The sequence below is a fragment of the Plecotus auritus genome (genome assembly GCF_963455305.1).
Source record: "Plecotus auritus genome assembly, chromosome: 2".
Taxonomy (NCBI): domain Eukaryota; kingdom Metazoa; phylum Chordata; class Mammalia; order Chiroptera; family Vespertilionidae; genus Plecotus; species Plecotus auritus.
Window position 1 is genome coordinate 174932041 of NC_137771.1, and position 26388 is coordinate 174958428.

General features: G+C 34.8%; 1 protein-coding gene across 4 annotated transcripts in view; it reads left to right on the top strand.

Annotated features, from left to right (window-relative positions):
- Window positions 1-24116, top strand: part of ACAP2 (ArfGAP with coiled-coil, ankyrin repeat and PH domains 2) — a 161173-nt gene extending 137057 nt beyond the window's left edge. For 2 of the 4 annotated variants that reach the window (XM_080656703.1, XM_080656704.1), the window contains 11 exons: window positions 4474-4682; window positions 5021-5090; window positions 6667-6758; window positions 8530-8714; window positions 9118-9222; window positions 9608-9700; window positions 11426-11613; window positions 12017-12126; window positions 14092-14202; window positions 16360-16421; window positions 21991-24116. In XM_080656703.1, coding sequence (XP_080512829.1) covers window positions 4474-4682; window positions 5021-5090; window positions 6667-6758; window positions 8530-8714; window positions 9118-9222; window positions 9608-9700; window positions 11426-11613; window positions 12017-12126; window positions 14092-14202; window positions 16360-16421; window positions 21991-22091 — 1326 coding nt within the window. In that variant the 3' untranslated portion in view covers window positions 22092-24116. The remainder of the gene's footprint in view (window positions 1-4473; window positions 4683-5020; window positions 5091-6666; window positions 6759-8529; window positions 8715-9117; window positions 9223-9607; window positions 9701-11425; window positions 11614-12016; window positions 12127-14091; window positions 14203-16359; window positions 16422-21990) is intronic. The other 2 variants (XM_080656705.1, XM_080656706.1) reach the window with 1 other exon arrangement.
- Window positions 24117-26388: the final 2272 nt, after the last annotated feature.

Here is a 26388-nt window from a genome sequence, read left to right on the forward strand (position 1 = left end):
AAGCTGGTGGCATTGCTGAAATAACTGGGTGATGCACAATAATACACTAGAGCAATGGTCGGCAAATGCATTAGTCAACAGAGCCAAATATCAACAGTACAATGATTGAAATTTCTTTTGCGAGCCAATTTTTTTAAACTTCTTCTAATGCCACTTCTTCAAAGTAGACTCACCCAGGCTGTGGTATTTTGTGGAAGAGCCACACTCAAGGGGCCAAAGAGCTGAATGTGGCTCGCGAGCCGCAGTTCGCCGACCACGGCACTAGAGTAATAGGGGTTATAGGACAAATAGGGATAAGGCTGACCTAAAAACCTGTGTAAGATTGTAACTAGAATACTTTCAGGAGCTTTAGAACCCTAGTAGAAATACTAGCACAGTTAAATTCATAATAAATGAATACTACAGTATAGATAGGACCTAACTTTAAAAGTTGGTGACGATAACCATGGCCAATATGGATCAATTGATTGGGTGTCGTCCTATGTACCGAAAGGTTGCCAGTTTGATTGCCCGGGTTTTGGGCTCAATTCCTTGTAGGGAGGCAAGGAGATGGCAGTCGATTGATGTTTTGCTCTCACATAAATGTTTATCTCCCCTTCTTCCTTCCTCTTTCTGTAAAAACTATTTAAAAAAATAAAATAAAAATTGGTAAAGATAGCTTAATGGGAGGGTACAGAAGAATTGAGGTTACTCATTTATGGTGACAGAGGCAAAATACATAATGCAGTAAACTTTCAAATCAGAGTACGTGGCCAAAATGAGCCAAGAACAAGAATGGGGAATGGGTGTCATGTTCAGTCCTGTGTTTCTTGAAATGACTAGTACAAGTTCTGCTGTGTTAGTGTACTTTGCTTTCAACTTCTCTAATTTGGTGCAAAAGCATTAGCTTATAGAAGGAAATTGCTAATAAACCAAATGATTTCTGCATTATATTGAGATTCTTTCCCCATTTGATAATTGCTTATGAGTCCACATTATCAAACATGTTCTAGTAAAAGATTGTATCTCTTCTTTAAAAATGTTGAAATAATCTCAAACTTACAGAGAAGTTTCCCCCTGAATGGTTTCAGAATAAGTTGCTAACATGATGCTCCATCACTCACTATTTCTTTAGTATTTTCCATAGCCTAAGATATTCTCCTATATATTCATGGTATAGCCATCAAAATCAAGAAATGAGCATTGGTAAATTATTACCACTTGATTCTCAAATATCTTTAAGTCCCAGTAATGTTCTTTATGGAAAAACAATCCAATCCAGAAGCACAGGTATTATTTAGTTATCATGATTCTTTGGTTTCTATTAGGAATAGTTCCTTAGTCTTACTTTGACCTTCTTGACCTTGATAGTTTTGAAGACTATGTACTAGTTAATTTTGTAGAATGTCTCTTAGTATGGGTTTGTCTGATGTTTACTCACAAGGCTGTGCATCTTTGGCAGGAATCTATAATAATAAAAGTGTAATATGCTAATTAGACCGAACAGCCGAACGTCCTTCCAGACGAAGCCAGGGCTGTGAGGGCTGAGGCAGGCTGCCATGAGGGACGAGGCAGGTTGCTGTGGCTGCGAGGGCCAAGCCCCTTGCACAAATTTCGTGCATCGGGCCTCTAGTCCTATATAATAAAAGCTTAATATGCAAATCGACTGAACAGCAGAATGACCAGTGGAACAACCGGTCGCTATGACATGCACTGACCACCAAGGAGCAGACGCTCAATGCAGGAGCTGCCCCCAGCCTGCAGGCCCCAGGCCAGCCAAGGCGGGTGCGAGCAGGCCCCCTCTCTAGGGGGCGGGGCCGGTGAGTGGGTGGCACCAGGCCGGCCAAGGTGGGTGCCAGCGGGGGCCCCCCCGATTGCCCCACTGGTCGCCCTGCAGAGGAAGGTGACTGGCAGCAGTGGCAGGAGGTGGGGCCGGTGAATGGGCAGCGCCAGGCTGCAGTGCCAGGCTGGCGAAGGTGGGTGTGAGTGGGTGGCGGGCAGGCCCGATCACCCCACTGGTTGCCCCACAAATCGGCCCTGATCACTGGCCAGGCCTAGGGACCCTACCCGTGCACCGGGCCTCTAATATTATATAATTGATGCTATGTTCTTCTCACTGCGTCCTCTTAGGTGACATTTGATTTTGATTTGTCCCATTATTGGTGATATTAACTGGGGTAATTTGATTAAGGTGGGGTCTGTTAGACTTCTTTACTGCAAAGTTTTCTTAGTAGGTACTAATTATTTTGTGGGGGAGGTACTTTGAGATAATGTAAATATTCTGTTCCTTATCAAGTTTTGAATTTTTAAAAAATATATTTTATTGATTTCAGAGAGAAAGGGAGAGGAAGAGAGAGAAAGAAACATCACTGAGGAGAGAGAATCAATGATCGGCTGCTTCCTGCATGCCCCACACTGGGGATTGAGCCCACAACCCAGGCATGTGCCCCTGACCGGGAATCGAACCATGACCTCTCATTCAGTTCATAGGTCGAAGCTTAACCACTGACTGAGCCAAGCCGGCTGGGCTGAATTTTTTTTTTTATTATGTCAGCATAGGCTATGATTTTATTCAATGTGTTAAAATCCATTACCATCATTATTTGTTTTGTTGCACAAATTGACTCAAGTTTGGCCAATAGAGCCCTGGCTTCTGTATCCTTTTGACATGGTACCATCAATCTTTTGAGTTCTTCCATACTTCTAGCATGATGAGATGTTTCAGGTTCATCTTGTCCTTTCTCTGCACCAGCTCTGAAATCAGCAGTTTCCTTAAAGAGCCCTAGTTCCTGTTGGTGGAGAATGGTTTTTAGAAACCAAGAAAAATAAATAAACAAATAAATCTATATTTCTTTATATGTCTTTTTTATATTGAAAACCAATATTGTGCCTGTTGGTATCTCCATTTCCAATCTAATACAATGGGATTTGTTCTAATTCTCTCCCTTTCTTATGAATAACTTCTTTCTCAGCAGTGAGAAATTTAGCTCCGGTTAATTTCGACATGTTTATTTACAAAATCAATTTCCCCTATATGTAAGCAATGTCCTTTCTCTGCTGCCACCTGCCCCCTCACCCCACTCTGGCTATGACACATCACAGTGTGGCACTCCTTCTCCACACTTCTCTCCTTCCTCAGGCTCTTTCTTCCCTTGCTGGGCTCCCTCCTTAGGCAGATACCCTCCTTATCCTGTTTGGGATCCAACATGGTGGTGTTTTCATTTAAAGATATGCTCCCCACCTAACTCAGTCCTCTATAGACAATACTCCAACTATTTTTTTGCTTGGCCCCAACTAATGGCTATTGAATTGAGTTTTCACAAGGGCTAAACAAGGGCCAAATTATATTTCTAATGATTCTTTACTAAAATACTAGCTTATTGAAATGGTTTTAAACTCGAATACTCTTTAGGCCATATGTTTAATTGCTTAGGACCCCCAAACTACATGTTTGTATTATTGGTATAGACTTTGCTGTAAACTTAAGAAATTAGCCTTTTGCTCATCTGCCACCTTTTGCTTTTCTTAATAGCCCAGGACATTTTTAGATATTGTGTATTCTATTGTTGATTCACTCTGTGATTATAATTATGTAACTGATCTGTTCTTTAGTAAAAGGCCATGCCCTGTTATTCACTGAAGTAGTTTAAACAACTTGCTTGCAGTTCATTGAATACCTTGGAAAAACCTTGCATAAAATAATATTTATTTTTTTCTTGAGTCTTAATAATTTCATGTTTAGTCCCTCTGTTTTCTCATTTTGCACATTTAATTAGTGTTCTCCTTTTTCTTTGACCTCATATTTTGTACATACGTTCATTGTATCAGTTTATACAATGTATATTTGTATAAATATTATATGTAAATATATATTATATATATTTTCATTGTACCAGTTTATATATTTACATAAATATTATATATACATATATAAATACATTTATATATGTTTTCAATGTTTATATACAGGATGTCCCCCAAAAATCTATATACACTTTAACAGCTGATAGCTCAATTTTGAAAATGAAATGTATTTTAATAAACACTGCCTTTATAATTATTCAAAGTGTGTATATATTTCTCTCCACAAGACTAAAAGCCAGTTGATAGAGGAACCTATATCTTTCCATTTAAAAAAAATCATTTTAGAGAGGGAGGAAGGGAGAGAGAGAGAGTCCGAGAGAGAGAAACATTGATCGGTTGGCTCCAGCACACATCTGATTAGGGATTGAGCCCGAAACCTGGTGTTTGCTCTCACAAGGAATTGAACCCGCCACCTTCTGATGTATAAGACGATGCTCCAACCAACTGAGCCACACTGGCCAGAGCTATCATTCCATTCTTAAATGATTTACAAAACTCTACCAGTGCTTGGTTTAGGGCCATAATAGGCTTCAATTTATTGATCAGAAACTTTTGTTTGGAGCCTGTAGTATGTAACATGGTATTACAATCTTTTTAAAGACAAAAACAAATAATTTTTAATTCTTTTAGAAGCTGGATAAGAAGTTATCTCCATCTACAGGAAGCCTGGATTCTGGAAATGAGTCAAAAGATAAATTATTGAAAGGAGAAAGTGCACTGCAGCGAGTCCAGTGTATCCCTGGCAATGCCAGCTGCTGTGACTGTGGCCTGGCAGACCCACGGTGGGCCAGCATCAACCTGGGCATCACCCTGTGTATTGAGTGTTCTGGAATTCACCGGTGAGTAGGCCTGCCCAGGGTGAGAGACTTCTTTTGGATAAACATACATGTAAATTATCATGTCCTATTAGTTAGAAAGCCTTTTCCACTTGCCTAATTTGACTGCTAGTTTATATCTTTTTACCTTTTTAAAGTGGGTACAATTCTGGCTTGTGAAGAGCTTTTGAGGACTTTGCTTTACCATTCATTGTATTAAGTAAATCAGAAGATGCATTCCTATTTATATGTGTGTTGAGGGCTTTATTAGAGACTGCCACATTGTAAGAGAAAAGTAATTTGCATAATAAGCAAATCAAGGTTGATAGTTTTGTATATTAACAAAGTCTTTTCCCACTTAGGAGTCTTGGAGTTCATTTTTCAAAAGTACGTTCTTTAACTTTAGACACGTGGGAGCCTGAACTTTTAAAGGTAAAATAAGTATTTGCTGTAAAATGTTTTATATTTCCACATAAAAGGAATTTAGAATCTTGGTTTACAAATGTATGAGTTTCTCAATGCTAACAGTGAACTGTGTTGTTTGGGAACATTTCTGTGGCTATTTTGACAAATCTGGTATTTTCATATTGGGATTTAAAAATTGCTAAGTTTATGTAGCATTTTTAACTCCACGTCAGTTCACTTTTTAAGGAAACCAGTGTTCCTACATTTTTATGCTTTTTCAAAAAATATCTTGGGCTCTGTGCCTTAATTTTAATATTTTATAATTATGTAAATTCTTGATAAAAATATGAGACATATTGCTATAGTAAGCTCCATTATGGATTGCCATATTATGTTGTTTCCATTGGGTTTAGCATAGGACCATTTGCAAATTTACATTTGTCAGGGTAGTAGCCATCAAACCAAGACATCCTTTTTCCATGTGTGAGGATTCATATCTATGAAAATGTCATAAATAATTTTAGATCACATCTGGGTTTCTGACATGATTTACAAAACTCATAAGTTAATACTATACTCCTTTTAATTCCACCCATTTAGTTTAAAGATTGTAGTATACTTTTATTTTGTCTGAAAATTGTGTTCTTTTTTTTTTTTTTTTAAATATAATTTATTGATTTTTTACAGAGAGGAAGGGAGAGGGATAGAGAGTCAGAAACATCGATGAGAGAGAAACATTGATCAGCTGCCTCCTGCACACGCCCCACTGGGGATGTGCCCGCAACCAAGGTACATGCCCTTGACCGGAATCGAACCCGGGACCCTTCAGTCCGCAGGCCGACGCTCTATCCACTGAGCCAAACCGGTTTCGGCTGAAAATTGTGTTCTTATTGTGCTTGTGCTTTTATTTCAGTCTGTAAATAAACGGTAATCCTCTCAACTATGTAAAGTAAAATATTTGTGGAATTACAGTATAAACCTCTAAATGAAAGTGATAAATTGGCTCCTAAGGTAGAGCTCTGTTTACATAGATTTTATTAATTGTTATTAATTCATAGGGGAAGAGGGATAGAAATCTAATTTCTGCATCAACTTTCTGTGTAGATATGATCTTGATTCAATTTAGAAAATTTATTTGAAGCACAGCTGTGATGCATTAAAAAAACATGACAATCTTTTAAACAAAAAACTTTGAAATATTTATATATGAAGTATAAGAAGGAAATAGTTTACTTCAGTTCTGAGTTATTTAAAACTTTTCCTGTCTGGCCTTAGACTTCTTTTTTCATTTAATTAACCAGACATTGTGAATAATATACAGGATTGTTCTAGCCATGGTGGGATAGAAAACTAGTAGAAGATGGGAGAGGAGAAACCCTTTCTTGTAGGAGTGGTAATTCTCCAGGAGAGATATTTTGCTGAAGAATGGCAAATGGTGATACTGCTCTCAGCTCTTGTTTCATTTTGCTTTAATAGTAAACTTCTTTGTGGGATGAGCAGTTGCAGAATATGCAATAGGAATTTACTAGCTGTACTTGCCTAAATGACTTTTATAATATTTTTAGGAATTTCTAGCTTATTTTTCTGTTTTTCTGCCAAACAGCTTATGTGTGAGTTGGGGAATGATGTTATAAATCGAGTTTATGAGGCTAAAGTAGAAAAAATGGGAATAAAGAAACCACAACCAGGACAAAGGTACTATTTCAGTTGTCTTAATGTGTTATCTTTTTTTTTCCCTAGTCAGAAATACAGCTATGATTTTATTTCACCATAATTGATATGTAATACTGAAACAGACTGTTTAGAAGAGATCATTACTGCTTCTGTTAACACATAGCTACTTATTTTTTATTGATCAGACAATCAATTATAAGATCCAGATAAGGATCTTAAAAATTAAAGTTCTACATAGGAATGTAAAAACTCTTGGCAGTTAAAGTAGACCAGAGTTCCATTTAAAAAGAGATAATCTGTTCATTAATGTACCTAAGGATTAAGTTTCTACTATGTACAATGAGTAATTTTACATTGTGAAACTTAAGCAAATATTTATTAAGCACCTTGAGGTCCCCTGTCAAGCCCCGCATGGCGGGGAGCACAGCCTCAGGTCCCCTGGCCTGGCGCTGGGGCGGGGGGTGCTGCCTGAGGTCCCCCAGCCTGGCACCGGGGTGGGGGATGCGACCTGAGGTCCCCCATCAAGCCCTGCCAGGTAGGGGGCATGGCTTGAGGTCCCCTGTCAAGCCCCACCAGGTGGGGGGGGTGCAGCCTCAGGTCCCTGCTGATTGCTCATTAAGGCTTGTATGGGAACTCAGCCTCGGCTGTGGGCACAGCCATCTTGTGTTACGGAGTCCCTGCCTCTGCTGTGGACACAGCCATCTTGTTATGGTGTGATGGTCAATTTGCATATTTCCTCTTTATTAGATATGATTGATTTCAGAGAGGAAGGGAGAGGGAGAGAGAGATAGAAACATCAATGATGAGAGAGAATCATTGATTGGCTGCCTCCTGCATGTCCCCTACTGGGGATCGAGTCTGCAACCCAGGCATGTACCCTTGACCAGAATTGAACCTGGGACCCTTCTGTCTGCAGGCAAATGCTCTATCCACTGAGCCAAACTGGCTAGAGCCTTATTTTGTTTTTTGATGTTGTTTTTAGTCTATGATTATTTTTAGCTTTAAAATTTTATTTGTCATAACCCTATGTTGGGGTTTTACATTTGACTAAATTCTTATGTATAATCAATACTATTTTAATGTTATTGCTCTCTAAGTCAATATCACTTAAATCAGATTATTTATTTACTAAAGCATGGCTTTTTGAGTTACGTTAGACCTTGAAATATTCTATTTTAGCCAAAGACCTTAACATTTGAAAAATATACAGGAAAAGGTATAGAACACACTTGGCATTTATAATCCTACTAGAGGCCCAATGCACGATTTTCATGCAAGAGTAGGTCTTCCTTCCCCCAGCTGCCAGCACCGGCTTCCCTCTGAACCCCGGGATCCGGGCTGGCTTCCCTCCGGTCTGATTAGCATATTATGCTTTTATTAATGAGAAATCAAAAGATTTCTTAGAAATGCTGTGTTTTAAAGTAGTTGTTTTATGAAAAATTATGACTATCAATAGTGATAGTTAAGTATGTGACGTTATTGGAGTAAAAGTGAAATTAAAGCACAAAGGACTATGTATAGAAATGAATGAGTATAGAAATTAAGAGAAAAAGAAAGCCATGTTAATATTTGTGATTTTTAAGTTAGTTTGTTATTTGTATTTGATTTGAACATGAAATCATAGCTCATTAAATATTTGGAAGAAAAACTTGGCATAATGTCACAAATTCTGTTTTAATTAGTATTACATTTACTGACTTTCTTTGAATTAGTCAATGTATAATGGCTTCTTTTCAGTGTTAGTCATGCTCAGAGACCACACAGAACATCATGACATTTTTATGTTTATCAGACAGGAGAAAGAGGCATATATCAAAGCAAAATATGTGGAGAGGAAATTTGTGGATAAATATTCTATATTATCATCACCTCCTGAGCAGGAAAAAAAGATGATCTCCAAAAGTTGCGAAGAAAAGAGGCTAAGCATTTCTAAACTTGGGCCAGGTGACCAAGTCAGAGCATCTCCCCAAAGTTCAGGTATTACAATTTACTTGAGTATATAAATACTTTCATATGCTGATGTCACTTTCTTAATATCCAAATTAATAGCCATTGTAGATTTTTAAGTGCTAAAAACCTGTTTTCTTCTACATATTCTAAGAAAATATTGGATTTCTATGTCTTTAAAACTATTAAATTTAAATAGGTCTTGGTAATTTGATTTCTAGGTAATGTGTATATTCTAAGGAATAAAACTGCTTAAAGTACAAGGGGAGATGGGAATTATAAATCTATCATGGCAGAAAGCCCTAAATATCTGATTAACCACCTAACATCCTTCCTATTTTTTCCCTCCTAAATTTTTCCCAATAACATTTTTTTCCTGCCCTTTTCCCTTCTTATGGCCTGCTTTGTGCTTTGCTAACTTGCATGTCCCCAGTGGTTGCTGTAAATAGCGACGAGGCCAGGCGGGAGTCTCTGTTCTGTCCTGATGAGCTAGATTCACTCTTCTCCTACTTTGATACTTCTTCAAAACTACGTAGTAGTAAGTACTACTCTTGTGGAGCATTCCAAGTCTGTGCCAGTGGTCATTGTGCAGTGTGGCCATTTCTCTAGATGTTACCCATTGTCTCAGAATTACACATTACTTACAGTCATACAATAAATTTTTTTTACTACCCCTTACATATTATGGGGTAATGAGATGTGTTAAAACTCTGAAAATAAGCTTATTTTCAGTTTTTGTGCTTGATTCATATTTTGATAAGCTAAGTGCTCAAAAGGATTAAAATTGTATTAAATGTATTCTACTGGTGACAGCTGAGTTCCCATTGATATATCAGAGTTCATTTTAAAACTTCATTGTTTGTGGGAGGTTGTTTTCTTAATGGCATTTTTTTTAACCACTAGCTGATTTTTCTTTAAAACAGTCAAAAGTAATGACAGTGGAATCCAGCAGAGCTCTGATGATGGAAGAGAATCTTTACCCTCTACAGTGTCAGCCAATAGTTTATATGAGCCTGGTGAGTTTTGGTGAAATTCAGTGTTAATTGGTATTATTTGCTGAAAAATACATGTGTTAAATGCCTAGTCTTGATTAAATAGTTTCTAAAGGAAGTGGTAAGTTTTTTGGAAGAAGGAGTAATACAATTAAATGAAAACCGGCTATTTCTTTTTATATTTGAAAGTTATCTCCTTGCTGTACATTCTTCTGAACCTCATGATATATGTTATAAGTGCCTTGTCTAAGTGCCTTTTCTTAAAATTTTTTTATTGATTAACGAGAGAGAGAGAGAGAGAGAGAGAGAGAGAGAGAGAGAGAGAGAGAGAGATTTTTTTGTTGTTGTTGCACTTATTCATGCATTCATTGGTTGATTCTTATATGTGCCCTGACCGGGATCGAACCCACAATCTTGGCATATTGGGACAACACTCCAACCAACTGAGCTACCATTCAGGGCTAGCTAAGGATAACTTTTAATTCACATGGACTGTATGTCTTATTACTCTTATCTTCCTTGTGGCTGTTTTTTTTTTGTTTTGTTTTTTTCTCAGGAGGAAGAGATCAGCAACTCGCTCTCTTTAGATTTTTTTGTGCTTTACTGCTATATTCTCTCCTTCATATTTAGTGATTTGGGGATTGCAGAATACTCAGGGTAGTAAATGTTCTTCACATTATTTGAATTGCTTATACTGCAAATTGTGATGGTATTGGATTATCTTAGGAATAAAGTTAGGTGTCATCTGGTACTAAAATTCTTTAGGGATTCTTACTGCCTCTTTTGAGTGTTTAAGTCCAGGCTTATAAGAATACTGGAGGCCAGGTGCACAAAATTCGTGCACGAGGGGGAGGGGGCGTCCCCTCAGCCCAACCTGCACCCTTTTCAATCTAGGACATCCCTCTCACAATCTGGGACTGCTGGCTCCTAACTGCTCACCTGCCTGCCTACCTGCCTGCCTGGTTGCCCCCAACTGCCCCCCTGCCAGCCTGGTTGCACCATGCAGCCTGCTGTTCAGTCGTTTGGTCATCCCTCACTAACCCCCCTGCTGGCCTGGTCGCCCCATGCAGCCTGCTGTTCAGTCATTTGGTCGTCCCTTGCTAACCCCCCTGCTGGCCTTGTTGCCCCATGCAGCCTGCTGTTCGGTTGTCCGTCCGGTTGTTTGTCCGGTTGTTTTCGGTCGTGACAGCCCCTGGCTTTTTATATATTAGGATACCTAATTTTATTCTAATACAGAGTAATTAACCTACCTATTGGATGCTGGCAAGAACACAAAAGGCTGACATACTAATTGATGTGTTTATAAGAGAGGTTGACTGGGGAATGATAGTCTATTGGAAATAAAATATCTTCGTGAAATCAGATCATTTTGTTAAATTAGTCATTTCTTATGCCACAACTTTCACATTGTGATACAATTAAGAGTTGATTTTAAAAATTGTGGCAAATTACACATAATGTAAAATTTATTATATTAACTGTATTAAAGTGTACAGTTCAGTGGCATTAAGTTAAAATATATTTTTATTGATTTCAAAGGGGAAGGGAGATGGAGATAGAAATATCAATGATGAGAATCATGGATCAGCATTAAGTCTTAATTCACATTGATGTGAATCACTGTCACTACTATCCATCCACAGAACTTATCTTACAAAACTAAAATGCTATGCCTATGAAATAATAACTTCCCATTCTTTCCTACCTCAAGAGCTAGTTTTTAATGATGTGTTTGTGTTTGCTTTTCAGAGGGAGAAAGGCAAGATTCTTCTGTGTTTCTTGACTCTAAACATCTTAATCCAGGACTCCAGCTTTATAGGGCTTCATATGAAAAAAATCTTCCTAAAATGGCTGAGGCTTTGGCTCATGGTGCAGATGTGAACTGGGCTAATTCAGAGGAAAACAAAGCAACACCACTTATTCAGGCTGTATTAGGGGTATGGATTTGTACCTTGAGGTTTTCAGTAGTAGTTAAACATGTAAAATCACAATTCATTTGAAACATGGCCTTAGAATTATCTTTTGTTTTAAGAGATGGGTTGGAAAATTGAAGAAGCTAGTAGTGATTCTGGGCATCACTTTGATAGTGTGAATTTGATTTTTTTTTTTCCATAATGGAAGTAATGCAAATGTATTTTGCTAGATTACAAACTGCAAATTGAATCTTTATTAGAAATAGTTCTTGGGAAGAAATAATATAATTTGTCATTTTTCTGCTTTTGCTGGGGATTATTTTCTCTTTAGAGGAGAATGAAATAGAAAGACTGTTAGAATAAAGTAAACACTGTTTTTAATGGAAATATTTTGCTTTTTGTACAATGCTTTCTTCTTTCCTCCAAGGGCTCTTTGGTGACGTGCGAGTTTCTCCTACAGAATGGTGCTAATGTAAACCAAAGAGATGTACAAGGGCGGGGACCACTGCACCATGCCACCGTCTTAGGGCACACTGGGTAAGCTATAGTGCTTACATATTTGAGTAGGTTTTACTTGAAAAATTACTTTGAAATAATGTTTTGCTTTAAGAGATGGGTTGGAAAATAGAAGGAGCTAGTAGTGATTTCTGAGTATCACTTTATGTAAACTCCATTTTTTTAAAAAAAAATTTTTTTAAATTGATTTTTGAGAGAGAGTGAAAGAGAGCGAGAGAGAGAATGAGATTTATTTATTGTTCCACTTATTTATACATTCATTGGTTGATTGTTGTATGTGCCCTGACTAGGGATTGAACCCGCAACCTTGGATTATCGGGACAGTGCTCTAACGAACTGAGCTACCTGGCCAGAGCTATCAAATTTTTTTTTCTTAATGGAAGAGAATTCTGGTAATGAAAGTAGTGTGTTTTGCTAGATCACAAACTTTTCAGATTGAGGCCATTAGGTAGAGTTTGTAATATTATGCTTTTCTGTGACTTAAATTGTCATGATGGAATTTGAAATTTTAAAAATCTAATTTAAAAAAAATCTGTTACTTTTCAGATAAGAAAATTCCAAAACTTACTTTGAAATTCATTTGTCATTTATATCAATTAATTTCAGTATTTAAAATTGTAAAATGATGGTGATTTTTGTCAGACAACTTTAAGTCTGTGTTTGTATTTAAGCATGTAGACATACATTATGTACATAACAAACACATTTTGGGGGAACTTTGTAACTTTGGGCATTTTAGTTTTTCTACAGGATATCCAAAGTCAAATTTTAAGGTAAATTTTTAGTCTGTGATATTGATATTGTGACTTTTGGAGCAATATTTAGACTCACAAAACAGTAATACCATGAACACATATTTTCTATTAGAGTGCACAAATGAAGTCAGATTGTTAGCCTTATTTGTAAAGTTTGTGAATGGGTGATTGTTCTTTAATCATTTCAAAGATATCCAATTATTTTTTTAAATGTTTTTATTGATTTCAAAAAGGAAGGGAGAGAGGGAGAGAGATAGAAATATCAATAATGAGATAGAATCATCCATCCACTGCCTTCTGCACACCCCCCACTGGGGATGGGTATGTACCTCGACTGGGAATCGAACCGTGAGTTGACACTCAACCATTTTGAGCCACACTGGCCGGGCCTATCCAATTCTTATTACCTTGACAAGCAAACTGTTCTTCTTTCTGTTTATTTATAGTATCTTCTATAATTTGTTTTTGTTCCCTCTGTCAGTAAACAGATTCAGTTCAATAACTTCATCATAAAAACTTTTCTATACTTAGAAACTATAGCATTTAACTCATTCTTTGTGTTTTCTTCTTAATCATACTTCTTCCCATTTTACTTCATGGACTCCATTTATTCATATTTTTTTCATTTTTATCAATTTCTTCAAGTTACAATATTTGTGAAGTATAGTGGGAGGATTACTTCCCACTCTGCTATTGCATTATATTATGACTAGAGGCCCGATGCATGAAATTTGTGCAAGAGTAGGCCTTCCTTCCCCTGGCTACCAGCACCAGTTTTCCTCTGGCACTCAGGACCCAGGTTTCCCTTGCAGCCCCAGCTTCGTACAGAAGGATGGCTGGTTTAATTAGCATATTAAGCTTTTATTATTATAGATGTTAACATTACCTTGGCTTTCTTCTTTCCCAAATAATGACCTTGATTGAGTTTTGTTTTAACTTTGTATGTATCTATACATCTTTTTATGATATTCTTTGAGGGTAGGGACCATAATTTACAATCCTACTGTACTATATAGTACCGGGTTAAATAGACTTGTAAAATGCTGATTATGGTAAATTTTTATTCTTAGAGTCAGTGTTCAAAAAGAGTTAGAGGTAATTTGTAGAATAAATAAGAATTTGCTAATCAAAATATTATTTCTTTAAGTTAGGTAGTGCTTTTTATTTTTTAAGGTAAATACTAATTTCTTTCTTATTGACTTTATCTCAAAAATGCTGTTTGTTTAAAAAGGCAGGTATGTTTATTCTTAAAACGAGGTGCCAATCAACATGCCACTGATGAAGAAGGGAAAGACCCATTAAGTATAGCTGTGGAAGCAGCCAATGCTGATATAGTGACCTTGTAAGTGGTTTTTTTTGTTTGTTTGTTTGTTTGTTTTTACTTCATTATTTCCCATGCACTATAGTACTTGGGTGGGGTTTCCTTTGTAGGTATGAACTTTAAACCTGGCCAGTTATTTACTATATACCATATACTCCTCTAAGTACAATAACTGTATTAAGCACTTTACATACATGATCTTGGTTTTAACAACCCTGTGAGGAAGATGTTATTATTATTAACCTCATTTTATAAGGAAGTCAAGCCACAGATAATTTGAAAAACTAGTAAGTTGTAATCTTGGAATTTGAAACCAAGAATTCTGGCCTTAAAACCCATGTTCTTAGCCACCTCTGTTATCCTTCATGACCAATGGAAACAGAAAACCAGTGATTTCTCTAAAATGGATTCCTTAACTCTTAGTACATATTGGGATGAGGATTGGATTGGTACAGTAACAGGCAATTATTCTGCTACCTTGAGAATCAGGATTATAAGTAGGGGGGACATCTACATTGGTATTAGTAACTTTTGCAGTTGCATTGCTTTTGGGCAGTGATACTTAAGGATTTGTTTGTACTTATTTTTAAAAGAATACTCTATTTTAAGATAAAAGTACTTGTTTTTGAATGTTTGAATACAATTTAATATGATCCGTTAAGGAATGATTTTTTGAGGTCTTAATTTGATTTTCATATTAGATAAAAGGTAATTGTTACACTTGGAATCAAGAAATGCGTTTTCACTTACATGTCATTATTATGTAGGAAATCTCAAGCATATGTTGTATGAAGTCACTTCTTTATTTTATTCTGGGCTGAATGAAGCCCAGAATGGTTGATCCTCTGATATATAAGTAGAGAGAGTTCCATTCACACTACTGAATCTCAGTCATTTACAAAGAGAAAATCCCATGACTGCCTTGAACTCCTGAGCTCCCACTGAGAATTCTTGGCTTGTCGTATGTCACTGCCTAATAAAATAAAATACAAAAGCATATTTTCTCTGTACTCAACTTCCTTTCCGCACTGGAGGAGTTATTGTTACTGTGGAGGCTATTGTAGGGAAATTTAAATCATTGTAGATTTACAATTAGAGAAAGGCAAGTTATTAAAAGACAGAAATGGTATAAAGAAACAAATCTTGGTTTTGCAGGGTTCCCAGGCAATTCATATAGTAATGTCCCCTCTTCCCAAAGATAGCTGTTTCAAAGTTATCTAAATTTTCTCATATTACTTTGTATAAGGACTTTAGTTTCACTTAAAATTTTTTTGAAAATAGATGTCCTCTTTGAAAAGTTCAAATACTGAAGGGAAAATTATGTTGCTATTATTGACACAGTGGTTGAAAATGGAAATGCAAGGGATTCATGGTACTCTGAAGATAGGAAAAGCCCATGTTAGATGCTGCAGTTGCCAGAGAGAGCATGTTAGGAGAGAGTGTTAGAAGTCTGGGAAGGCAATGAGTATTTGGTGGCTTGAAGAACAGAAGAGTAATATAAAGTAGAAGAGGGACACCAAAGGCAACATTTGCATGTTTTAAAATGTAGTTTCACGTTAGTAAGAAAATGGGAAGAAATTCTTGTCTACTTAATCCAATGCTACATGTCTTCCTGCTGCCAGGATGAATAATCCCCCAAATAATGTATAGCCAATATGGTAACCTTGGGAAAATCTTGGTCACCTGTGGTCATTATTATAATGTTTGTATATCAAAATATATTTCCAGTATTTAGAAATAACAGAAACTGTTTATATGACTGGAACTATTCACCTCAGAGTGAAGCAAAGGGAACTTATGACAGGCTATTGCTTCCATACTATAGAATTAATTCCAGCAGTTGGCGGTTCAAGTTTGATAGGTTGCTATAGAAGCCAGGAATTCTCTGGAGTCTGGAGGAAGCAAGTTGCTGAAGGTGCTGCAAGAATCCTGCTTTAACAGAGCTGAAATGCACCTTCATATCTTCTCTCATGAGAATTGTATAAAGTGAAATACAATTATTTTTGTATCTGGTTTGCTGGCTGGGTCTGATAGAATAAAAGCCCATTTATTTTAGTGGCAAATATTGGTAAAGAAAAAAATTACATTAGTACACGTTTTATCTGCTTATACAATTCATTACTTTATGAATATTTATCTTGTATAACTTCATCTAAAAATGTTTTTATTTAATTTTAGGTTACGTTTAGCAAGAATGAATGAAGAGATGCGGGAGTCAGAAGGACTTTATGGACAGCCAGGTCAATATTCTACTAATAACCATACCGAAATGCAGTATAAGAAATGCATTCAAGAATTTATAAGTTTACAATTGGAGGACTGATAGTTCTTTAGTAAACTAACAATATTATAGAGTTTTTATAACTTGTAAATTGTGAGTTGTTAAATACGTACTGTACCTATTGAATTCTTGGGGGTGGTCAACTCCTGGGCCTTTAAATATCCATAACTATTCCTATTAGAATACACATTTACTTGCTGTATTGGACTCTGGCTGCTGACTTCTTTCTCTGCTGTACAGATGTCTTCCATATACATTCCAGTGAAGTAAATGGAATGATAACGTATCTTTATACACTTACAGCAGCACAATAGTAATTTTCTTTTTGAAATTCTCTGTCAACTAAATATAACAAAATGGCTTTCTTTTTGTTAATTCAGGGAATTTCTATAAATTGTGTTCAGGGAAAAAAACAAATCACCTATGCTTGGCAAATAAAAAGTCGGAATGGAAAATACCTGCAAAATGAATTTAGGAGTTTTATACTTTGATATAAACATGAGTTGAAGGCTTAAAATAAAATTTACCAGAAGGTTAAGAAGTACATAATGGGAGTGGAGTTAGTTTAAATGGTATAGAGGAAAGTTCTCATTTTATCTTATAACGTAAAATATCTGTTAGATAAATGGAAGTTTTTTGAACAATATTTTGAGAACTTGATGGCAAAGTAGACTTATTCATATTAGAGAAATCTAATTTCATATCAGCTCAAGTCTCATTTTGAGTCATTTTCACCCTTGAATCAAGATGTTAAGAAAAGGAAGAAATGTTGTGATCAGATTCCTCTCTTTGATGAACATATCAAATAATTAGATCTGCAATTTTATGAATTTGAGTATATGAATTATTAATATATGTTTTAAATTCATATACATATTACTAAATAAGTTTTGGAATTAATGACTAAAATAATTGAAATTGTTCGGTATATTTAATTTTTTAATGAATATTAATATATTATTTAAAAAGCAGCTTGATAATATCTATTCTTGTTTAAATATATTTTGAAATTTCTGTACTTTGTGCTAGCTTCAGCTATTTACTTTTAATCAGATTAATATATAATTAATAGAAATATGGGGCCATTCTTTTCTCAGAGGACTGTATTTACTACTTATTTTTGGTCTAATTTAACAGGGAACAAGAAAGAACTTTGAGAATAGAGAACATCTAGATACTTCTAATCTAGGGTGTCCTACTTTAATCCCATGGATCAAACAATACTACTGATTCATGATATACCAAGATGTAAGAAAGCTGATTAAGGGTGAAGTCTTAGTGTTAATTCTGAATTTCACCCATTTGTTTTAAACTTGAATGTTAGATTTTAAATGTTATTATTTTGTAACATATACTTAAGTGATGGTATTACTAGGCCATTTTTGAGGCCTTTGTGTTTAAGCACTTTAAAATAAAAAATATTATTCAAAGGCTATGACCAATATTTGTGAGATAAGAGTGATCTTCAAGATTTTAAGTTAAACTTTTTTTTTCCTGAAATTTTAAACTTAAACATTTGGTCAGCTGCTCTTTCCTTAAGGTGTTTGCTGATGAAGTTACACCCAACTGATTAGTCAGAAGGTCAGTGGTTGACTTTTCTCTGGAGTTGGGAAGCTTGAAAGGACAGGGCCTCCTCTATGCTCTTGCAACTTCTAGTTTCACCTGAATTGCTTGGGCTTTCGCCACCATTTAGGAGCATTCATATGTCTCTTTCACTGTCGTTTTATGTATAAGTTTATGAGTATATACTTTCCATTCATCCAAAGAAAAATAGATTTTTGCAATTTATTTGAATGAAAATTTGAAAAAAAAATCTTTTTAAAAAACAAACTTTTAATCTCAAATTTCAGTTTAGAGATTAAAAATAGATCAGAATTCTGGAAATACAGAATAAAATGAAATTTTGATCTATTTGAGGATCATCTTGCCAATTAGATTTTTCTAATTAGGTTTATTTAGAGTCTGATATTTAAAGCAGAACAATTTTATACTTATACAGGTGACATGGTGAAATGGCACAGCAATTGCTCTCTGGCTTCTTTTCCCTATGAGTCTTTGGAGAGCAGATATATTTGCTTAGGCAACAGGTCTTTTTTTCCCCTTCGCCTATCACTGTAAATTTTTCTCATAGATTTTGATTGGTTATTTTATCTAGATACTTTTTTTTTTTTTTTTGCCTACCATAAGAAAGAAAATCTCACAATTCTGGATAATTTTAAAATGCAGTTAGTTTCAGTCTTCTGATAATGAAGAGCCCTATCATTTAAAAGATTCAGATATTATCTTTGGGAATCATGGACCTATTTCTAGGAGACTCCAATTCTGAATTTTCTATCCACAACCCTGACCTCAGACTCCCGATTTTTTGCAAGGTTTAAGAGCACATGTTTCCTGAAGGGAAGATTTATCTTACCCTTATCAGTTACTGCAACTCTTAGGACAATTGGGGTGCGGGGCGGGGGGGGGGGGGGGGCGGTGAGTGAGATATCATGCCCTGCTCTGAATTGTTGGAAACCAGTGTGGTGATTCCCACAGTCCAATTTCTGGTCCTAGGATTCCTCTTGATTGTTGGCAGTTTCTTAGTCGGTTGAAAATCACTGCTTTAGTTAACCACTACTGGTTATGTGAGTATGTTACTGACAAAGGCTTATGTCTGATCTAATCAGTTATAAAAGAAGGCTGTAATTAACCCAGATGGGGCAAGATTAGTTGGGGGTGGGGTTTCACATGCTGCCATCTCTTTGCTCAAGAGCAAAATCAACAATCTTGGATCATTATAACTGCTGTTGCAGTGGCTATTCTGAATACCAAAAATCAAAAACTATTTTAAACTACCAGTGGAAACAGCAGTCCACACTTTAAAAACTCAGAACTGTCCAGGCATATAGAAGAGTTAACTTTCTGAAGAGAAATACTAATACAATGCGATTAAGTAATTTAAAGGATATAACTTAGCATTAAAAATATTGGGTGACTAGTTGTTTACCATTAATAATAAACTGTTAAATGTACTTCTGTAAACTTTCCAGGGCATCATATTCTGGCTTATTGTTTATATATTCTAGTGTAGACAAGTTATAGTTGCCTTGGGAGAAATTCTAAATGATTAAAATTATATTTAAATTTTAAAGGATCACATTGAAGTCGATTTATGTTAATTATATTAAATAACTTAGTCATTATCGTTATTGTAACGTTTGTTTTCTGACCATATATTTTGAAGCCTAAGAAAGGTATATTGATAGTCCATTATTTAGTGTTTTATTAGAAACTGAATGTTAATAAAAAGTTTTGTGTGTGTGTGAAGGTGAGACTTCCTTCCGTATTGTAGTAACTCTTTAAAATGTATTCATAAGTGCAACAAATGATTAGTGTGTAGCACCAACAACTTTTCCCTCAAAGAAGCATTTAATTCAGTGAATAAAAGAGTTTATAATTTGTTTTGCATGGTACAATGGTTCTACTAAAATGTACTTGTGTAATAGGTACTAGATAATTTTAAAACGAAAACTGGAAAACCACAAAAAGAAAAAATTCCACAGCTTGCTATATAAAATATGCATTGCTAATAGTAGAAGCCATATATCGCCATTGTACTGTTATAATACTAAGAATGCTCATCTGGTGCTATCTGTAAACTATTTGGCATTGGTGTCTCTGCTAATCCTTCTTCCTATTTCTTCTTGAATGTATAATGTGTGCCTTTTAAGTTACTTCTGGTGTTGAATGGTAAAATCAGTGTGGTATTTTTATATTATAATCTGCACTTTACACTTTCTTGGAAAGTAAAATTCCAGACTCTCCAGTTTAAATAGTATTTTAAAAATATTTATAATGTTTACAATAAATATTTTAAATATTTTAATTCAACATCTTAAGAGTAAGAAAAAATTTTAAATATTTTGTATGGTTTCTTAATTGATATTTAATGTTGGTCTCTTCTTGTATTATTTTATATCTTTTAGAATGGCTGAAAATGGGAATAGATTGTAGTTTGTCTTTTAATGTGAGAGTAACTTTTAAGAAATCATGGGTATAATTGGACTGTCTTACCAATTGTTCCAGCATATCAATCTTTATTTTTATTGTTTTAATGACAATGAGTTAAGAATGTTGCTCTTAGCCAACCCTATTAAGATTCTCTCCTTACTTTTTTCTTTTTAAAGTAGAGTGATTGATTCAGGTCATGAGAAATTTCCAGGGTTAAATGAAAACTATATAGAGATTTTAATTACTTGCTTTTTACATAGATTAAATATTAAAAGTGAAAAAATATTGAAAGTATTAAAAACTTTTATTGAAAATTTTTGGGTTATGCTATTAGACCTTTTTACTAGATCTTCGTCCCCTTCCCAAATTTTTTCTAATTCTCTAGCTTTTGGTATGACATCTTTTGCCTCAAAAAATCTCCTTTTAAAACCTGACAAAACTTACTGCTGTAGCAATTGAGTTTGTAATAAGATGGATGCAAGGTATATTCTGGGAAATAATTATAAAACCATGTTGCAACAATAGTCATGTATATTAGTGTTTGATAGTCTAAATCTTGAAAACAGAACTATGCCAAACTTCTGTATAAAGCTGATGTTTAATAGGAAGCATTCCTGATGGATTACTCATCTTGAAAATAAGATTTTATTTTATACAAATCCTTTATTTGAGGAGTAATCTGTATGTGTGCATATGTTTAATTTCTCATGGCAAGAAATATAGTATTCAATCAGCTGTAATATCAGTATGTATAATCTTTTTCTCTACAAGCATATTTGTATGTATATACATGTCTGTTATTCTAATTTAACATGTTTTTGGTATTCCCATTTTTGTCATAGAATTCTTGCTCATATGACCTACAGTAAATAAAAAACTTCTGACTACATGTGAAATTATCATTTTGTAGTCATTTTCTAGGCTTTATCATTTTATAAGCTTAGTAAGCAGGGGATTAGTGGGTTAGTTTTAGTTAAGCATTAAAGTTAGAGTAAAGAATTTCTTTTTCACATGCTATTTAAATTATTAAATGCCTTTTAAAGATAATATTAAAGTAGGCCCCCCCCCCACCTGATTATCAGTCTGGTTAATAACTTGCATCCATCAGAAACAGTTAGTGTGTTTTTTTGTTTTTTGTTTTTGTCTTTCCTTTTGGTCTTGATCAAGGGAAATATTTATTTAAAGGATGCCTTGTTTACTATACCTCACTTATACTGACTTTTATTTCCCATGTATGAATAAATGTATTTCTGCACATTGCTTTAAAATACTTGCATCTTTGCTCTTTTCTAACTCTGAACTTTCCTCTATGGCTGCATTTGAGGTGCTTTTTTCAGGTATAGTTTCCCTTTCTTCTTTCACTATATACTTTTCCAGCATTTATATTTAGTTCATCTTTTTTCTTTCAAAAATGCTCAGCTAAACAAAATTTTAATATAATGAATTATAAACTAGTTACTACATATAAGAATGAATATTGTTTATTAATACTTTTATTGTATACATTTTTAAAGTGTCCTTATTTTATTTTCATGCAGGTGATGAAACTTATCAAGACATTTTTCGTGATTTTTCTCAGATGGCATCCAATAATCCAGAAAAACTAAATCGTTTCCAGCAAGATTCACAGAAATTCTGATTTTTTTTTTTTTTTTAAGAAGGGGAGAATACTAAATCTGTTGACTTCCTAATGTATAGATTTGAAAACTCACACATTTTTACTACTTTAATTCTACTTAATTTTAGTAGATATTGAGTAGTTTGGAAAAATGGTACCCATTCATTGGTAAAACATAAGGCTTTAGTAGTTGGAAGAGGAGCCTACTTTAGGACCCACAAAAAGAAAAAGAGCCTGTTTACAGGGCTATTTTATAGATAAAAATTGAATCCGGACTAAGGCCATCTTTAGGTTACTATGTCCTAAGAGTGTAGACAAAAATCTCTTTTTTTGCTAGTGGATGGTAGCATTGATTTTCTTCTGTGCGTCGTACCCAGTGTCATTCAGTTAAGCATGTTTGCATTGAGTGGGAGCTGACTGGTCCTGCCTGCCTCAAGAGTATGTCTTTTCTTTAGTTTCCCAGATAACGTTAGTGGTTCAGAAATGGTTTTGTTTTGCTTTGATAGCCTAGCTGTTATACACACATATGTAATTTAATTATTAGCTAGAGAGTATGTTTCCCCCATTGGCTCATAAATGCAGTTATACTCCTTAGATATCTGGTTATTGTCCATTACTTTAGCATACTTACAGTGGTTGTACAGGTAGATATAACTCAGTCCTTCAGTTTTATTCCATTTTATGCAGCAAAAAGAAGCCCTTAACAATTTTTTTTAATCACCAAAAGATTCTCAGTTATAGAAAGTTTAGTTCTTCATTGTTGGCTTGATTTCCTAAAACCTGGACAAACTTATTGATGTAATAAAACTGTTTCAAAGGTTACTTGAATATTGCAAAATTATGCTTTCCTCATATTGTAACTTTCAAAGGAAAAGCTGACTTATAGAGTAATGTAGAGCATTTTTATATTTGAAATTTGTCCTTTTCAAGATATATTTTTGCTGTTGGTCCTTGTGAAAGAAAAATCTCTTTGTAAAAGGAGAAAAAAACGTCATGTTTTTCTTAGCTTTAACTAAAATATAGCATTAAATTGCTTTTTAATTTTTCCAACATCTATTCTGTGTACTTGTTGTATACAGTATATATTCTTTTAAATTATAACATCTATATAGCTTTAGTATTTGGTTTTATGAATCACAGACCCTTGAATTCCAAAATATGGATATACCAATTTATCATGTGTATGCTACAAATTAGTCTAATTCCATCTTTGGTTGACATATCTTGTCAAGAGTATAAAATAATTTAGTAATTTGCCTTATGGTTTCTTTCTTTTTAAAAAAATGTTTTTATTGATTTTTGTTTTGAGAGAAAGAGAGGAAGCGGGGGGGGGAGAGAGAGAGAGAGAGAGAGAGAGAGAGAGGGAGAGAAACATTGATTGGCTGCCTCCTGAGCCCAAAACTTGGGCATGTGCCCTAACTGGGAATCAAACTGGCGACCTTCTGGTGCACAGAGGATAATGCTCAACCAACTGAGCCATACTAACCAGAGCATGGTTTCTTTCTGATATTGTCAACAATTAAATTTAATCTTTTTTTACAAGTTACATGTGTTATTGTTGATACTCAGTTTCTAAATAAGAGTTTTTAAAATTTGGGTTATCAAATAAGTAGGTAAATATTATTTAATTGGGCAGAAATACATTTTCTAACCTCCCTTCCTCCCAATAACTAGAGTTTTATAAATTAATTGACTGTCAAAACGGGATCTGTCTAAACAGGAATTATACTGAAATAAATTCACATCACAGGAAAGGTTCCATGTTTGGTCAAATTGCATGCATATAATGCTTATTTAGTAATAATCACTGCATATCGGATAAGAATAAAAACTATATTTATGAATTATTTCTAAGTAAATCCTAACTTACAAAAGCCTTGTATTGTAATTAAACCAATAACAGGAACATTAAATCTCTCCTGTTTTACCTCAGTCACAGATCATCTGGCTTGGCAAAAGTTTGATTTATATAATTTTTATTAAAGTGTACTTTGAGATTGATTTTTCGAAAAACTCAAGCATAAGGAAATATGTTGAAAACAACCGAAAGAAAGAAAGAGAAAAGAGAGATTCACTTTTCCTTTGCAGTGCCTATTCCTGTTTAATCCTAGGATTTCACTCCTAAAGCTCTACCCTTTATCTGAGGATGCATAGGCAGATTTCCTTTTGGATCCAGCCATTGGTGCTTCAGAAAACCTGTGGAATCTCTAGATGTGAAGGCAATTCTTCATGACACTCTTACCTCCTGTGGCTTGAGTCATGAGCTGTTAATGTGGCAGTAATTAGTGCCTACTTGAATCTGGTACTACAAAAATACATTCCTGTGGTTTGATTTCTTAAATATGCTGAGAGATAATTTGGATTAAATTTGGCAGAAATGATACAGTAAACAGCAAGGCTATAAAGTATAATAGTTACAAGTAGTTACAAAGGGTGGCTCTTACCAGGGTAAATTGAGCTGTTAAGTAACATCTTTTCTATAGTATGTAAAAAATCTGAGTATTATTGCGCCGTGAATTATTCAATGCATTATGAGAAACTATAGTGGAAACAATGTTAATCATACTCTTGGGCTTCATAGGTCAATGTGACTTCCCTTTGTTTTCTCTCCTTAACTGATCTGCTGATAATAGTTTCTGATTATTTCTCATTATTCTGTTAGTGCATATCATTAGCTCATTAACTTAGAAGTTAGATTAATATTAAAATAAAAATATTGTTTGCACAGTGAGGAGTTCATCAGGTGCAGTTTCATGTTAGAACTAGACTAAAGGTAATTGAGTAGTTATTTGCAATTTTATAAGGTTTTAAAAATTACCTTTGGTACAGTCCTTAGAAATCCAGGAATTTCCAGGGATTCACTACATTACAGTGTTTGCCTAATTTCTGCTGGTCTTCACTATAGACTTTAATGAACTTTGGTGTTTGTTTCTCAAAATGTATAGATTTAATTTGGAATATGTGCTTTGGTTCTTCATGAGTGCATTTTGAAAAAGAAAAATCCCACAAAAACATATACCTTTACAATCTGGACAACTCAATTTTGTGACGTGTTAAGCAGTATTTTAGATATATAATTTTATAAATGTAAAAAGTATGGTCACAATCAACCAAATTGCATTTAAGACTAAATTTACTACCCATTTTGAATAATGAGACATTCCCATATTACTCTTAGATTGTCAAATTAATTTTTCTGTTTGTTAGCACCTTTGACCATGGACACAAGCTGGAAAAATTATGTTTTTATAGAATTGTTTCTCCAGAATGACTTCAGACCTGCATAGTGGAAAGAGCACTGACTAGTAGTTACTGTTCTTTTTGGATTCAGCGCCCCTCACAAATAAACCAATGCGATGAAGCAGAGTGAAACAATAACAGTATCCCTCTGTATACTGTTCTGCTGTTCACATCGTACTTCGACATTACTTTATCTCACCTGAGTTCACAGTAGGACGTCTGTGGTATTTACTCTGCGAGAGCCAACGTTGTCTCTTCTTTGATCTGGTTCACTCTTGTTTTACAGAGGGGGGTCACTGGTTTGCTGGTTGGTGGTATAGATGACACCAGAGCCCCCTTTCTGTCTTTAATAGTTGGAGGCACTTTATTTGTATCATGAATTGATTTGAAATCATTGTAAAGCAGCAACATCTGATAATGACTGCCAGCTTTCCTTGTGTTTTGATAAAAGCCCCAAATATTCCGGAGAACCTGGCTATATAATTACCTTGAAGGAATAGATTAGGATCTGACAACATTAAATTATAGGAAAATTTACATTTTTGCAATAACAAACATAATGAAAGCGAAACATTGCAAAGGTAATTTTAATTTACTATATACAGGCATACCTCATTTTAATGTGCTTTACTTTATTGCACTTCACAGATATTGTGTCTTTACAAATTGAAGGCAAGACCCTCCACCAGCAAAAAGATTATGACTTACTTTATGACGATACTTGCTTTATTGTGATGGTCTGGAAATGAACCCACAGTATCTCTGAGGTATGCCTGTACTTACAAATTTCTTGATGAAAGATAACTAAAAGGGGCTTGGATTCAATTTGGTTGAATCCTGACATCTGCAAATATAATTTTGTAGACATCCTTTTCTGTTTACATACATTTATATACTTAAAATGAGATAATGGGGGAGAGAAGCAAGGTTTGATTAAATAAGCTTTTCTCTATATTAGTCTTTTCACTATTTTATGTTCTAGATTTTTTTATTTTTCCTCAACACTCTTCCCCACCTTTTTAGTGTTAATTTTAAACAGGGAAAGCTTGCTACATTATAAAGAGTGCTGACATCATTT